At 37.9% G+C, this 14,765-nt stretch overlaps 2 protein-coding genes across 2 annotated transcripts; both read left to right on the forward strand.

The window, feature by feature from the left end:
• Window positions 1-309: 309 nt before the first annotated feature.
• LOC120002688 (V-type proton ATPase 16 kDa proteolipid subunit) lies at window positions 310-3,117 on the forward strand. Its single transcript, XM_038851454.1, has 3 exons — window positions 310-504; window positions 1,229-1,514; window positions 2,612-3,117. The coding sequence occupies exons 1-3, from the start codon at window positions 426-428 to the stop codon at window positions 2,742-2,744; spliced, it is 498 nt and encodes a 165-aa protein (XP_038707382.1). The 5' UTR covers window positions 310-425; the 3' UTR covers window positions 2,745-3,117.
• An 8,091-nt stretch (window positions 3,118-11,208) lies between these two features.
• LOC120001883 (arginine decarboxylase-like) lies at window positions 11,209-14,214 on the forward strand. The gene has a single exon (XM_038850392.1). The coding sequence runs from the start codon at window positions 11,748-11,750 to the stop codon at window positions 13,950-13,952; it is 2,205 nt and encodes a 734-aa protein (XP_038706320.1). The 5' UTR covers window positions 11,209-11,747; the 3' UTR covers window positions 13,953-14,214.
• Window positions 14,215-14,765: the final 551 nt, after the last annotated feature.

Below are 14,765 nucleotides of genomic sequence, written 5' to 3' on the forward strand. Positions count from 1 at the left end.
ATTATATAGAAATTTATGTTTTGTTGATGGGATTGCATTGGAAGATGTGTTTTGCTAATGTAGCTGTATTAGAATGCGTGTTTGAGTTGATTTTTTGTATAATAGAGATGTGACCGGGCTAATATTTTTGTTGGCCCAGCAAATAAGAAACCATTGCATTTGTCCTCCCTGAGTAAACTTATTGGGCAGACGAGCAATGTTTGGGCCCAACTACTTCGGCCCACTTTTAGTGGACCAAAAAAAATATAAGGAAGCCCAAAAATGCAATCTAGTCCACTCACTCGTTTCATCCTGGACGGACAAGGAAAAACCAGAGAGAGAATATCATAATCATATAGTGAGATCAAATAACACTCACTGGAACGACAACAATTCGACAAGGCATCAGATCCAAACGTCACAGCTCCAGATCTAGTTGATCGGCAATGGCCTCGACTTTCAGCGGGGATGAAACGGCACCATTCTTCGGCTTTCTCGGAGCGGCTGCTGCCCTCGTCTTCTCATGTAATTGATCGTGAACTCTCATCAACTTGTATTCTTTAATTTATATAGTTTTAACTTCCTGTTATGATATATGTATACTGATTTTGATATCGTTTCTTTATGAACTGATCAATGGTAGTTATTTGATCTGATTTTTCCTTTACGAAATATTTTATTGGAATCGTGAAATCAAAATTCGTTTAGATCTTTGACTTTTGGAATTTTGATTTCCATTAATTAGGACCGTGAAACACGTCTATTTGTTTAAAATTAATATAACAATAAACATCAGGTTTCATTTTTGTTGTTCTTGTTGTTGATAATGGATAATTGCTAGTTTGATATGACAATTATATGTATTTTGATCCAGATTCTGGCTTTCAATTATCGGTTGGTCACTTGCGGACAGTCAGATTTAGGTTTGTTAGTCGAGCTATTGAAGCAGACTTATAAGTCTGCCGTTTTTCTTTTGTTCTTGCAGCTGGTGGTTCTCTGTTCAATTGGTTGTACAATCTCTTTCAACTTATGTTTTACTAGTGTGTGGTGCTTTTTACTCAACTAAGATTTATATAATTGAATGAACCTTGTTTCTCAATTTATTGTGTAATTATTATTAACATGTCAATAACCTGAGTCAAGACCATCATTAGATGAATTTGTAGCTTCTTTTTGAGAAGTTTTTTGTGGTGATTAAATGAGTGTTTAATGCTATCATTGTAAAATTCTGGGTTTATTTGTGGGTTAGGCATGGGAGCCGCATATGGGACAGCTAAGAGTGGTGTTGGTGTGGCGTCAATGGGAGTGATGAGACCCGAACTGGTGATGAAGTCAATTGTTCCTGTTGTTATGGCTGGTGTGTTGGGTATATATGGTTTAATTATTGCTGTCATTATCAGTACTGGAATTAACCCCAAGGCCAAGTCATACTACCTTTTTGATGGATATGCACATCTCTCATCTGGTCTTGCTTGTGGACTTGCTGGGCTCTCTGCTGGAATGGCAATTGGAATTGTTGGTGATGCGGGTGTCAGGTATAATTTGATCATTCTTGCTTAAGGATATGCAATGCATATGCTGGTATTTATTGTTAATTTAATATTCGTGATAAATATCTATGAAGGGCTTATGTGACACTACTTTTTACATCATCTGTCTGATGGGTCTGCATTTTTATTACTGTTTAAGGTATTAATCGATACAATATCTTCAACCTTTCTTATGTGAGGGGAGATTACAGTAGACTGCTAGGCCATTCTCATGGCATAGAAAATTGAATCTGTCTCCTACATTCTAGGCCTTTCACTGGGGGTAGAAAATTTAATTTTTCTTTTTACATTCCAAAAGATTAGATGGCCTAGAAAATTGATGATGACGATAATGATGAAGGGATTTGAGTATTTTACAATGCAAGGCCATTGCCAGGGTATGTTTGGAAGTTACACTAGCATAAAAGCTTATCGATAAGATCTTGGGTCCTTTGCAGGTTTTGCGGACTATTCATTAACTTCATCCTAGGGCTTCATAATTGATTTCAGCCATGTGATCTGTATGTTTGTTGGTTTTTTGGCACCTATATATATATATACACTTATGTGATTTCTTCCTGCTGGGATTTTATATCACTCATCATTAGTTATTTGATACCTTTACTTTGCATTTGTTTCTCAAATAACATGGCATGCTCATTGCATTCAAAATTAAAAGGCATGTTCATTAGGTTTTTCTAGTTCTCTTCTATTTGTTTAAGAAAACTGTTGATGGGCTTAGTCATCATTGTCTGTTGTTTTGGAACAAATGAATGCATGGTACTGCAGGCAACTTTTATGATATGGTTGTAAACTGACTGAATTTTTTTTTCTTTAAGTGAATATGGTTGAAAACTGATGGCCATTGATTTCTTACTAAGTCTCTTTTATTCTTTCAAGTGCTTGTTGTTGCAATGCCTTCTTTTATCATATAAGAAACACCAATGTATGTGCATATGGAGGGGTATGCAAATGCAAGATACTTAACTTTCCCTATAGAGTGGAAGACTTCGGTTTGAATGCTTTCTGAAGGTATTAATATCATAGAGAGATTATTGTCTCTTCATGACTGCAAGATGATATTTTATCTTTTCCTTCTGCAGAGCTAATGCCCAGCAGCCAAAACTTTTTGTTGGAATGATCCTTATCCTCATCTTTGCTGAGGCTTTGGCCCTTTACGGGCTAATTGTTGGAATCATCTTGTCCTCCAGAGCTGGTCAATCCAGGGCAGATTAAAAGGGAACTGTGGCGCCTTGTATTCTTTAATTGCTTATCCGTGTTACTCCAGGAAGATTTTTATCTATTCTCAGGTTGGCTGATGACGGCCCTTGCTGGGGCCTTGAATTTTATTGTACAACTGTCTCATCAAGCATCACGAGGGTCATCTGTGCTATTCGTAGAAGTATTTAGTTTCTCTGCGCAATAAAAAGTTGGGAAGCTTTTCATGTGTGGTTCTCTCTTATCACTGTATTTTGTAGACATTTCAAACTACCATAGGTACTTAAAATTTCTGGAACCAGTATGTCTGGTCCTTATTATTTATGTATACTTTACTCAATTGCTTGCATCTAGCTTGCGGTACCGGTAAGCCTCAAGATTATTGCTTTCATTAATTTTGGTTTCTAAAAGCTAAGCATGATAGATCATTTACTTGACCTAACAGTTGAGGTTTGAAATCGAGGCCTCGGTTGTAAAAATTCTGTTTAATTTCAGATATTAAGTTCATGTTGATTGGGGTGAAAGTGGTGAGCACAATTTGATTTTAGGAGACAACAAACATGGGGGAAGAAGCAAACGTATTTGTGATATCATTTTTCGCACCAACTGACTGCATAATCAGGCGGCATGTATGCAGATAACCACTTTAACGATTCAGTGAATCTTTCGACCAAACAAATAGATATATATACATCCATACAAAAAAAAAATAGATATATATACATATATATATATATATAATGTATAAAAGGATTAAAGTTATAATATAACAAAAGCCCTCAAAAAGCACAATAAAAAAGAAATTAAAAAAAAAGGCAAGAGAACCTAATTAATTTGCTTAATATTCATCCAATCCAATCCAATGGACACTGTTAAACAAACAGATAGGGTTAAAAAAATGTAAGGCAAATAGTGGCCACCAAAGCCTCAGCAGGTCATGATAGTGAGATAAAAATTAGGTTATACCACTTCACTAGTTCACCTGTGTGTGTTTGTAATGCATAGGAAGCCAATTTTTCAAAAATGAAAGCTTGAATTGCCTCTGTTTTTTTTTTAGGTTATACCTCTTTTTTGCGCACTAACTAACGTGGGCCTCATTATTTTTAGGTTTTTGGTTTAGGATGCATGGCTTGGCACACTCTCCTTTATCTCCAACTGGTATTTCTTTTTATGGTGTATGGTTCAAAAGGAAGAAAAAGAATTACTTTTTTTGGATTTTTCTGCACTTTTATGATGACAGTTGGAATCGTTGTGAGGATGCGTACTGGCCTTAACGTGGGCTTTTGAATATTTGGTTTTATAGTTTATCTATGGTATAATGCATATTAGTCAGTTCTAATCTCAGATTAATTCAATATTCACATATATTTTGATTGGGTTTGGTTTGGATTGGAAGGTTCAAAAGATACAGAAAAAAAATTTACCAGAGATAACCAAATCAATTTCCACCACTTAATTATCAAGAGGAAATTATTGTACAACTATTTCCATTTTAATTAATGTGCCTTTAAACCTATCAGTTTAACAAAAGTTGATTATTTAATTAACTTGGTGGTCTAAAAGCTTTTGTGCTTTAGATTATGAAATCAACTTGAATATTATCCCAAATTTCAACTAAATCCACAAATAGCGAGTTGTGTTTTGACCCATGAGTTTAAGCTCTTAGTAGCTGAGTTAAGGAGGAACAAAGTCGTGCGGGCCCGATGTATTCTCGGGAACCGAACAACCCAAAGGTGGAAAATATTACTGATATGTATGGGGTGTGGATTTCTGATAACTGAATTTTAATTTTATGGTTCATGATACAAGTGCGGATGTTTAATTATAATTTCTTTTGTAAATCAATATTTTTATTGTCATCATCCATATTCCATATTATCATACATCATATAACCTAACCTTGGATGCATGCGTCCAGAACAAACACATTTGAAGCCATTATTAACATCTAGAACCTCTTTAAAATATATATATCTACAAACACATATGCATTGTACATACATCACTTGGTGTTCTTAATTTAATAAATTATTTGAAAAGGAAAGCCTCCTTTAGAATATTTCTTAATGATTATTGTAGATCATAAAATCTGCAATCAACTTGTTATCGTCAATCGAAGCCTATGACAACCCTGCAAGATCAAAGGAAGATTGACCGTCAAACTTGGACACTAGTGTGGTGTCGACCGAACAAGCTTCGAGAGTCAAGTCAGTCAACGGTGGGAGATATTTAAGTGAGAGAAGTGAATAGTTTTTATAGAGAGAGGGAGAGAGACGTATCAAGTAGTTGATAGAGTAAATGAGGGGTTCTCCTCTATTTATAGTGCTCCAAATCACGTGGTCAGCATGTGTTGACCGTACGGACGGTATGCCTGTTCTTGTGCTCATTGCAACAGTGGGCCTTGGGCTTTGTTTGGATTTGGGCCAGGTACATCTTCGATCGGATATCTGGGCCAATCTAACCGAGGCCTTCATTGGGTCTATCGATGTATCCTCAGGTATTTCGAGCCAACGATTTTTGGCCCATACAATTATATATGAATTCCATGACATTTCTTAATGATGGTGACCTAAAATGAAGATGAGATTATCAAAATATTAATTAATTTTTAAAATATATCAAGTTAAGATTGTTACCGAAAAAGAATGACATCAAATTGCCTGGTGTTGAAATACAATGCTCTTACATCAGATTAGAATATTCTATAATATTAAAAGTTCATATGATAAAATAAAATATATTGAAGGATATAAAATAAATAATTAATTCGAACTTTTTGGCTCATGCAAATGATAGTGATCTAATGTGTTACCAATAAGTAGGTCATGGAAAATGTTACGTGATTGTTGTAGTCAAACCTCAAACTTAGCTTTAATCAATGAAATTGTGGATGCAGAAATCATGCTTTTTTAGCCTTGCATGATTGTTACCGAAAATGTTACATGATTGTTGTAGTCAATCCCCTCGAACCTGCACGTATTGATTTCAGGAAATTATCTCTCCTCTACCAAATTATTTATCATTCATTTTAGTTGGTCACTTGGGTACTCACTCTTCCATCACTAATAAGTCATAGGTGGTTCGAGTGGATCAGCTTCATATAGTCAACCTAGGAGGAATCAGGAATCAATCCAGAGATTGAGATGGATCACCCTCATATCACAACGAACCTAACTACTGGATCAACCTCCTCAACGTCCGGATCAAAGCGAGATTTTAATAGATTCAACAATCGGGATAAGATAATCCCAACAAACGTGGTCTCGCAAACTTCCAACCTAAGATGATGTATGCACTCTGGATTGTAACATTTAATACTTTAATTATTCTTGAGAAAGACACGGACTTGAGCGTCGCAATCCCTCCCTTTGCTTTTGTAAGTCAAAGATTTACCGTTTATGTCATAACTTAGACCCCAACTGCTGACGTGTAGGTCGTGCATATATTTGCAACCACATAAATTTACTTCTTAAACCTATTCTTAAATATTATTTTTTTTAAAAAAAATTACTTTCACAAAACAGTTTTTGAAAATTCAGCCAAAAATGGCATCCGTATCCTTAATTTTAGGATCTGTTTGGTATCACTTTTGTTTCTTGTTTTTTGTTTTAGTTTTCAAAAAATAGAAATAAAAACAAAAAATATCGTTTGTTTGTATTTTCTGTTTTGGTTTTTATGAAAACTAAAAACAGATTTTCAAAATTTTTGAAAACAAGAAAAAAAAAAGGTTTTTAAAAGTTTTGGAAACTGAACTAGTTACACTTATTATAGATTGCACTTTCTTTAAGATTTAAAATTGTAAATTGTATAGAGATATAAAGATAATGATCAAATATACTTTGGGTTATTGTTTTATTTCTTATCTTTTTTTATTTCTATTGATGTTTTCAATGGTGAAACACGGCAAAGACTGCAGCTATAAAAAATATAGTGATGTGAATATACTCCATTATTATGAAAATAAAAGCATAAACATACTTTTTTTTCTTCAATTTTATGCTTTCAGTTTTTTTTTTTCTTCAGTTTTTAGTGTTTAACCAAACAAGTTTCAATTTTATATTTTCATTTTATGTTTTATGTTTTATGTTTTTATTTTTTATTTTTGTTTTCAAAATTTTTGAAAATGATACCAAACACAACCTCAATTTCTTAAAAATAAAGTAGAAGTTAAAAATTATAGTCTTTAAAATCTTTTAAATAAAATGAAAATTAGTTTAAAGGCAACTTTTTCCATTTCTCCTCCCAACATCACGGGTACGTGATAAATGTGAAGCCAGCCATCTAAGTAAAAGAACAAAAAAAAAAAAAAAAAAAAAACAACATTGGTAGGCTTAGGTGCGTCAGGAATCTCCCGTTAAAGTAAGGCCCTCGCCTGCTCTATGTGGGCCTCTCTCTGCTTTTTTGAGGCTATGGATCATTATTGGTGGGCCCTATGCTGAGTTGTCGCCACCACCACTGGTAATCAAAACTCCGCAATAACCGCCAGCGCAGTAAACGAGGCGTCCATTCTTTAGAAGAGCAGCGTACACCAAACCCATTAAATCCTACACGTACCAGCTAAGGGCACCTGCAATGGTTTAGGGGGAAATGTCCTCAACAAAATTAATTTTGGGTCCCAACTCTATTACATAAAAAGTCAAGTCAAACACGTATTCTAATACAGTCACATCAGCAAAACACAAATTTCTATACACTTTCTCTTCCCACACACTTTCTCTTTCCACCCAACCCAACAACATTCCATTCCTCCATATTATCTACAACAAAACTACATCAAAACACCAAATACCAATACATCCACATCAGCAAAACACTTCTTCCAATGCAGCCACATAAGCAAAACACGTTTTACAATACAGCCACATCAGTAAAAGACAACATCTTTGTTGGCTCAATAATTGTCTACCATTACAAGTGCCCTAATTACAACATCTTTGACCTATTAGGGCGACTCCAAATAAACTAGTTAAACATGATAGTTGAATAGTCAACTTTAAAAAAGATAACTAATTTGTGGTGAGCCATCTACAACTGGTTATGAGAAACAGAGAATGGTCAAAGTGGAAAATATTTGGTCACTGGTGAGATATCTGTCAAAGAAATTTCGACGATCAAGTTACTAGCATGAAATAAACTCAGACAAGGTAAGTAATCAAGTAAAATGCAAAGCATGAGATGAGGTGCTAAGGACTCGGTTGAGGGTTGGGTGATGGAGAGTTAAGTGTTTAGGCTCTATGAGAGTAAGATTGAGCATGCCCCCCTTTGGAGAGAATGATGGATATTTATAGCGGGCCTTGGGCGACCAACGGTGACGTAAGCCACATCGCTGTAGATTGCGAGTTAATCATGGGAAGGTGGCTCTGGGCAACATGTGTGTGTGTCAGAGCACGTGGCTTAACATGGTTGACCGATAAGGGGATCGTATGACGACAAGTGGTGCCGTGTCAAGTAGTGGTTGTAGGTAGTCTATTATGGCATGCGAGCTATAGAAGTTGTGTTTGGTTTATCGGGGTCGGGGTCGGGGTCGGGTCGACCATTGCCTACAGTACCTGGTATCGTAGATTGGGCAAGTCAGAGCAAAACGGTCGATGGTTCAGACTTACGGTTAAGAGGTGAGGATCGTGTGTATATATGCATGAGCATGATCAGTAGTAAGAGTGAGGTTAGATAGAATGTTCATACATGAGGTGGGCGTAGCCCATGCCCGCCAACGCCATTTGTCCCCGTATTTGGTCTTTCGCGGGCTTGGATGCCCATGATTCTTGTCGCCCATGAGCCTGTCGAGGTTAGGTCTTGGTGGATGGTGGATGGTAGATGGCGACCCAATATGCAGTTTCTTAGATTTACTCTGACCAAATGTGTTTATTGGACTTCGTGTTGATTACAAAGGTGGGCCAGGTCAATTTTTGGCCGCTACGACAAGTATCAACAATTTTGAATCTAATATTGTATTTTGTGTTGAATAAAAAATTTAAATTGATTAAATAAAAATGCATGAAAAACCTGAATGAGAATAAATCGTTGGAAACAAAGCGTGTAAAATTTTTTTTTAAGTGTTGAATACACAATCAAAAGGTCAAAACATTACATAATTTTCATATTATTTTTTGAGATTTTTAAAAATTATTTTATACCTTAAATGAGGAAAAAAAAATGGGCGGCTATTAAAAAAATTTCTTCATGAGAATTATTAATTTAGTTGTTACCAATGATTAGATGGGTTAATGTAAGAAGAAACCCAAGAAAATAATTTATATCAACATCAATATTACAAAGATGCATGCGGCATGCCAAACATTAAGAAACCAATGACTTGAATGACAAGGCCAAGGAAGGAAGCTTGTCAAACAATCAATGGAGTTGCGGGTAAAAGAAGAATGGTTTGTACAATAATTAGTCTACGCACATGCATGAGAAAAAAAGGTTTCATTGGTCTTCATTGTCATTATCATGTGGTCCTTTAGAGTCCACTCTTAATTCATACTTTGAATCTTTAATTCATGACGTAATTGCATATTGACCTCTATAACTCCAACTCACAATATTTGAAATGAAATTAGGTAATTAAATTTGGAGAATGGTTTAGAATATTGGTGTGTATGCGTTTTTTTGAATCCAAACATGTTCGCCCTAGGTACCTCTACTAGCATTTTTATACTTCCCTTCACGATTTTTATTCCAGGAAATTATATCGTCTCCCTACTCAAACGACTTAAGGGTGTCAAAAATAAACTGTCAAAATCGAAACCGACCAAAACTAAATCGATTGGTCTTTTTTTTTTTTTAAGAAATTACATATTTCTCCATTAAAAACGAATCAAACCAAAAAAATTGATCAAAAACTGACAAACCGATCTTTTGATTTGTTAAATTTATATAAAAAAACCGACCGTTTAACACTCATATTTAGTTTTGGGACTGGGAGTACACAATTAACCATCTGTATCTCAAAGTGGACAATACCTTGAATACAACTGCCCCACGTTTTAACTCCAAATTCACTGTGGTTTAGACATAATTTGTGTTGTTGATTCCACTTTGGGGGGCAGCAGTGACGTATAAAGAAAATTACATGCTTTGAGAAGAGTCAATTGGTTTAGAACCACAGTCTAGCTTTCCCACAGATTCTCTCGGAGTTAAGGTTTTAGCTAAGCCAAATCATTTTCTCGCGATATTTTCATATCCTAACCCACCACAACCGAATCTTCAATGGATCCGATTCGGTCCACCAAACCCACATACGTGGAGCCCTCCAATTTTCAAAGTCATAAATCCAAGGGTCAGAGGATTATAATGAGAAACTGTCCATATTTGACTTGAATGGCTGGCAGGATTCACCATTTATGCAAATCCAACAACCCATCCCACCATATCTACCTAAGTATTTTTGTGCTAAATATAAATAATAAAAAAATGATATGTTATTTATTGCATATCATGTTTATACACATGTAACTTGTGCACCAATTCAAATTATGAATGACCAATGAGAGATGATTCGATTAATAATTGACTGTGTTATACATATAAATCATAAAAAAAGGTATGTTATTTATTACAAATATATCTTGATAATATGGGGCAAATAGTCACATTTATCTTTCATTCATTTTTCTTAAAAGGTTTAAAAAAAACGAGCATGCTATTTCTGAAATATTTACCCTCCACCTAACCATATTAATTATACACATTTAACCTATGCGCCAATTCAAATTATTAATAACCAACGAGATGTGACTTGATTGATAATTGATTGGGTTAGACATAAGTGTATCCAACGTTCGATTCCAATGAAAAACATATTTTTTAACGATATTTCAAAGAAGAAAAAAATTTCAAAGTATTAATGAGCTTAGAATTTAATTGAATTTTTTGAGATTTGTTTTTTTGATTGTGCATGTTTTTTTAGAGATTTAAAAGTAAATGCTTAGAGAGTGGCACGTGATTATTATTTGTAATTAATTTTTTTTAGAAAATGCCAACTTTAGTAAAACTGTAAAGTAATTGACCACCTGCCCCCGGAATCGAAATGGCAAGTGCGAGAAGACCAGCTACCCATGTAGTCATGTACTCGTGGCAAAATCAGGACCCTTAATGGAAATCAGATTACCGGGAACCTTCCTGCTTATTTCCTGAACCTAACACGTGTACTTATCGCGATACAATCCATTTTATCGCCGTCGGAAGGAGAGAGAAGCCTCGCGAGAGCGAAATACGGGAAGCAAAGGGTCCCATCTGCAGGCCACGCAGCAACTCGACGCCGATTTAACGGTAAGAAAGGAATCTCACAGGGTCGAGACTCTCAAAATAAATAAAATTAAATAAAAAATTTGAAGTTTGAAAAATTTAGAAAAAAGGAAATTATCACAAAACACGAGAAATTGAGATAAGATGGAAAAGTAGTTCAGCACAGAATCGGGCCCACGGCCCAACCAGCTTTCCTATATAATCCCGCCTCGCCATTCATGCAATTCTCGCCCAGTTCACCTTCGGGAGGCCTCTTATCTGGATATAACTCCTCAAACCCTAGCTCCTTCTACCTTCCAGATTTCTCTCACTTTCTATTGCTTTCCGGGAAAATCCTTGGTACTCTCTTCTTTCCTTCCGTATCATAAACACCATTCCCTAGATCTCTCCTCATAGTGTGCGTTTTCTTGTCTCATCGTCTTTCTTTTCTATTCACGCTATTGTACTTCTGTCAATCTTGAAATTTTTTTTAAAGATCTGTATGGTGTGGTCCGCTTACGGTGCATAAATCGAGCGTTCTAATTTTTTGGTTGTTCTCTTGAAGTTCTTGTTTCGTTGTTATTTCTTCTGAGTGGTCGGTGTGGGGATTAGAGAGCGTCGTGGAGTAAGGAGGAGGGGTTTCTCCGGTATCGGTAGATCTTCTTCTGCTTCTTTTGAGGGGTAGCCGGGGCCTCGGCCTCGGCGGCTTTAAGCCCCTACCTACACAAACGAACGAGAATTAAACTGTATAGAAACCAAACCTTTTTTATTTAACAGATCGTCGCGGAGAACAGGATGCCGGCCCTGGCTTGTTGCGTAGATGCTGCCGTAGCGCCTCCCGGTTACGCTGCTTTTGCCGGGGATAGCTCCTTTGCCGCGCCGATCCCTTTAACCGGTGAACCTCAGGTGTCAATCACCTCCGCCTCCGCGGAAATCTCGTCCCATTGGTCGCCTTCCCTCTCGGCCGCGCTGTACAAGATTAATGGCTGGGGAGCGCCGTACTTTTCCGTCAATTCATCCGGCAATATTTCCGTCCATCCTCACGGCACCGACACCATGTCCCACCAGGAGATCGATTTGTTGAAAATTGTGAACAAAGCTTCAGATCCAAAAGCTGCGGGTGGTCTTGGCTTGCAGCTCCCTCTAATTGTCCGGTTGCCTGACGTGCTTAAGAACCGTCTAGAGTCCCTCCAGTCAGCTTTCGACTTCGCCATCCAGTCCCAGGGATATGAGTCTCACTACCAAGGTGTGTATCCCGTGAAATGCAATCAGGATCGTTTTGTTGTCGAGGATATTGTGAAATTCGGATCCCCTTTCCGCTTCGGATTGGAAGCTGGGTCGAAACCAGAGCTCCTGCTTGCTATGAGCTGTTTGTGCAAGGGAAATCCTGAAGCTCTCTTGGTCTGCAATGGATTCAAAGATGCCGAATACATTTCGCTTGCTCTACTAGCCAGAAAGCTTGCTTTGAACACTGTCATCGTTCTAGAGCAAGAGGAAGAGCTCGATTTGGTCATTGAAATAAGCAAGAAGCTCTCTGTTCTCCCTGTGATTGGTGTTCGAGCAAAGCTAAGAACAAAGCATGCGGGTCATTTTGGCTCTACATCTGGTGAGAAAGGGAAATTCGGGTTAACCACTACGCAGATATTGCGGGTTGTGAAGAAACTGGTGCAAGTCGGGATGCTTGATTGCCTTCAGTTGCTGCATTTTCATATTGGGTCGCAGATTCCTTCAACAGCCTTACTGACCGACTGCGTTGGTGAGGCTGCGCAGATTTACTGTGAGTTGGTTCGCCTTGGAGCACACATGAGAGTCATTGATATTGGGGGTGGTCTGGGAATCGATTATGATGGATCCAAATCAGCAGATTCAGATGTTTCTGTTTCTTATGGGCTGGAAGAATATGCATTAGCTGTTGTGCGAGCGATAAGGTTCGTTTGTGACCGCAAGAATGTCAAGCACCCTGTACTTTGCAGCGAAAGTGGCAGAGCTATTGTTTCTCATCACTCTGTTTTGATATTTGAGGCTGTCTCTGATAGCATGTCCAATGCGCAAGGGATGAACCCGGTCGGGTTCCAGTACTTCATTGAGGGTCTGGGTCTGCCTGAGGATGCTCTCTCAGATTACCGGAATCTCACAGCTGCAGCTGTGAGGGGTGAGTATGAAACATGTCTCCTCTATGCAGATCAGTTAAAGCAGCGTTGTGTTGATCAGTTCAAAGAAGGGAGCTTAGGCATTGAAGAACTAGCAGCAGTTGATGGTCTCTGCGAACTGATAGCCAACGCAATCGGTGTTTCCGATCCTACCCGCACCTACCATGTGAATCTTTCTGTTTTCACTTCGATACCTGATTTCTGGGGCATCGATCAGCTTTTCCCTATTGTTCCCATCCACCGTCTTGACCAAAAGCCAGTTATGAGGGGAATTTTATCTGATTTGACCTGTGACAGTGATGGGAAGATTGATAAATTCATCGGTGGGGAGTCAAGCTTGCCGCTGCATGAGCTGGAAAGTGGTGGAAGGTACTATTTGGGGATGTTCTTGGGCGGGGCTTATGAGGAGGCCCTCGGGGGAGTCCACAATCTGTTTGGGGGACCTAGCATAGTCCGTGTGTCTCAGAGCGACGGCCCTCACAGTTTCGCAGTGACGCATGCTGTTCCTGGCCCGTCCTGCAGGGATGTCCTTCGGGTGATGCAGCATGAGCCCGAGCTGATGTTTGAGACCCTCAAGCACCGCGCTGAAGAGTTCTGCGGCAGTGGACAAGACGATGACAGTGATGGCGATGATCATGGCATTGGTAATGCTGCTTTAGCTAGCTGCCTTGCCCGTTCTTTCCACAACATGCCTTATCTTGTGCCTGCATCCACTTGTTCCTTGACTGCTATGAATAATGGTGGTGGCTTTTACTACTGCAATGGCCATGGGGATGAATACAATGCTGTTGTTTCTTCTGCTGACTCTGCTTCTGGTGATGACGAGCAGTGGTCTTACTGTGTTGCTTGAGAGCCCCATCTTCAAGTGGTTTGTCCAATTTTCAATTATAATCTAGTTTAGTTCGGTCAACATTTAAATTCTTAATGTCATTTTTATTTGAAGGGAAAGATGGAGAAAAGCATAAACACAGTGTTTGGCATTTTGTGATGAAGGAGGGGTTGGGAAATCAACTCTTGTTTTTGTAAATGGGATTCTTGGTCTCCTCTTTGTATTTTCTCTGTCTGTTTATTAGACTTTTGAAGAAATTGAAGTTGAGCAATTTTATATCGCATTTTCTCTGCTTAAAGAACTGGGCGTGTGGCATTCATGAACAATGAATTGTGATTGCTATCTTGCAATTCTCTCACTTTGTGATCCTGTCTGGTCCCTTTGTGGGTTGAGTTGGGTGCGATTCATTGTGTTCTTTCAGAAAAGAAATGTGGATGGGATCCAACTTTCGTGAGAAACGATAGTAGATTCCCAAATCATGTTTTATTGGGACCCAATTGTCTGCTTAGCAATTTGGAATATGCCAATTTGACTATACCAAAAGCTCCTCGAGTGAAAGAGCAGTGGTCGTGATTTGTGAGACACTCAAATGATGTGATGACAGGCTGAGTAAAATACTGAGTGAGTTCATTGTTTTTGTTCAATGATCAACCTTATTTCTCGCACACTGAAATCGCATGACACTTACCATAGGACTCTACACGAGTATAGAGGAGGTAACCTCAAGTTAGAAGTCGAGTATTATTTCTGATTGCTGTTTGTTCCATAAAACTGGGCTTGGAAATTGAAATGCATCAAAGGAAATGTAAAAGGGGTTCAAAGGCAAGATATGAT

The sequence above is a fragment of the Tripterygium wilfordii genome, chromosome 7, assembly GCF_013401445.1.
Source record: "Tripterygium wilfordii isolate XIE 37 chromosome 7, ASM1340144v1, whole genome shotgun sequence".
Taxonomy (NCBI): domain Eukaryota; kingdom Viridiplantae; phylum Streptophyta; class Magnoliopsida; order Celastrales; family Celastraceae; genus Tripterygium; species Tripterygium wilfordii.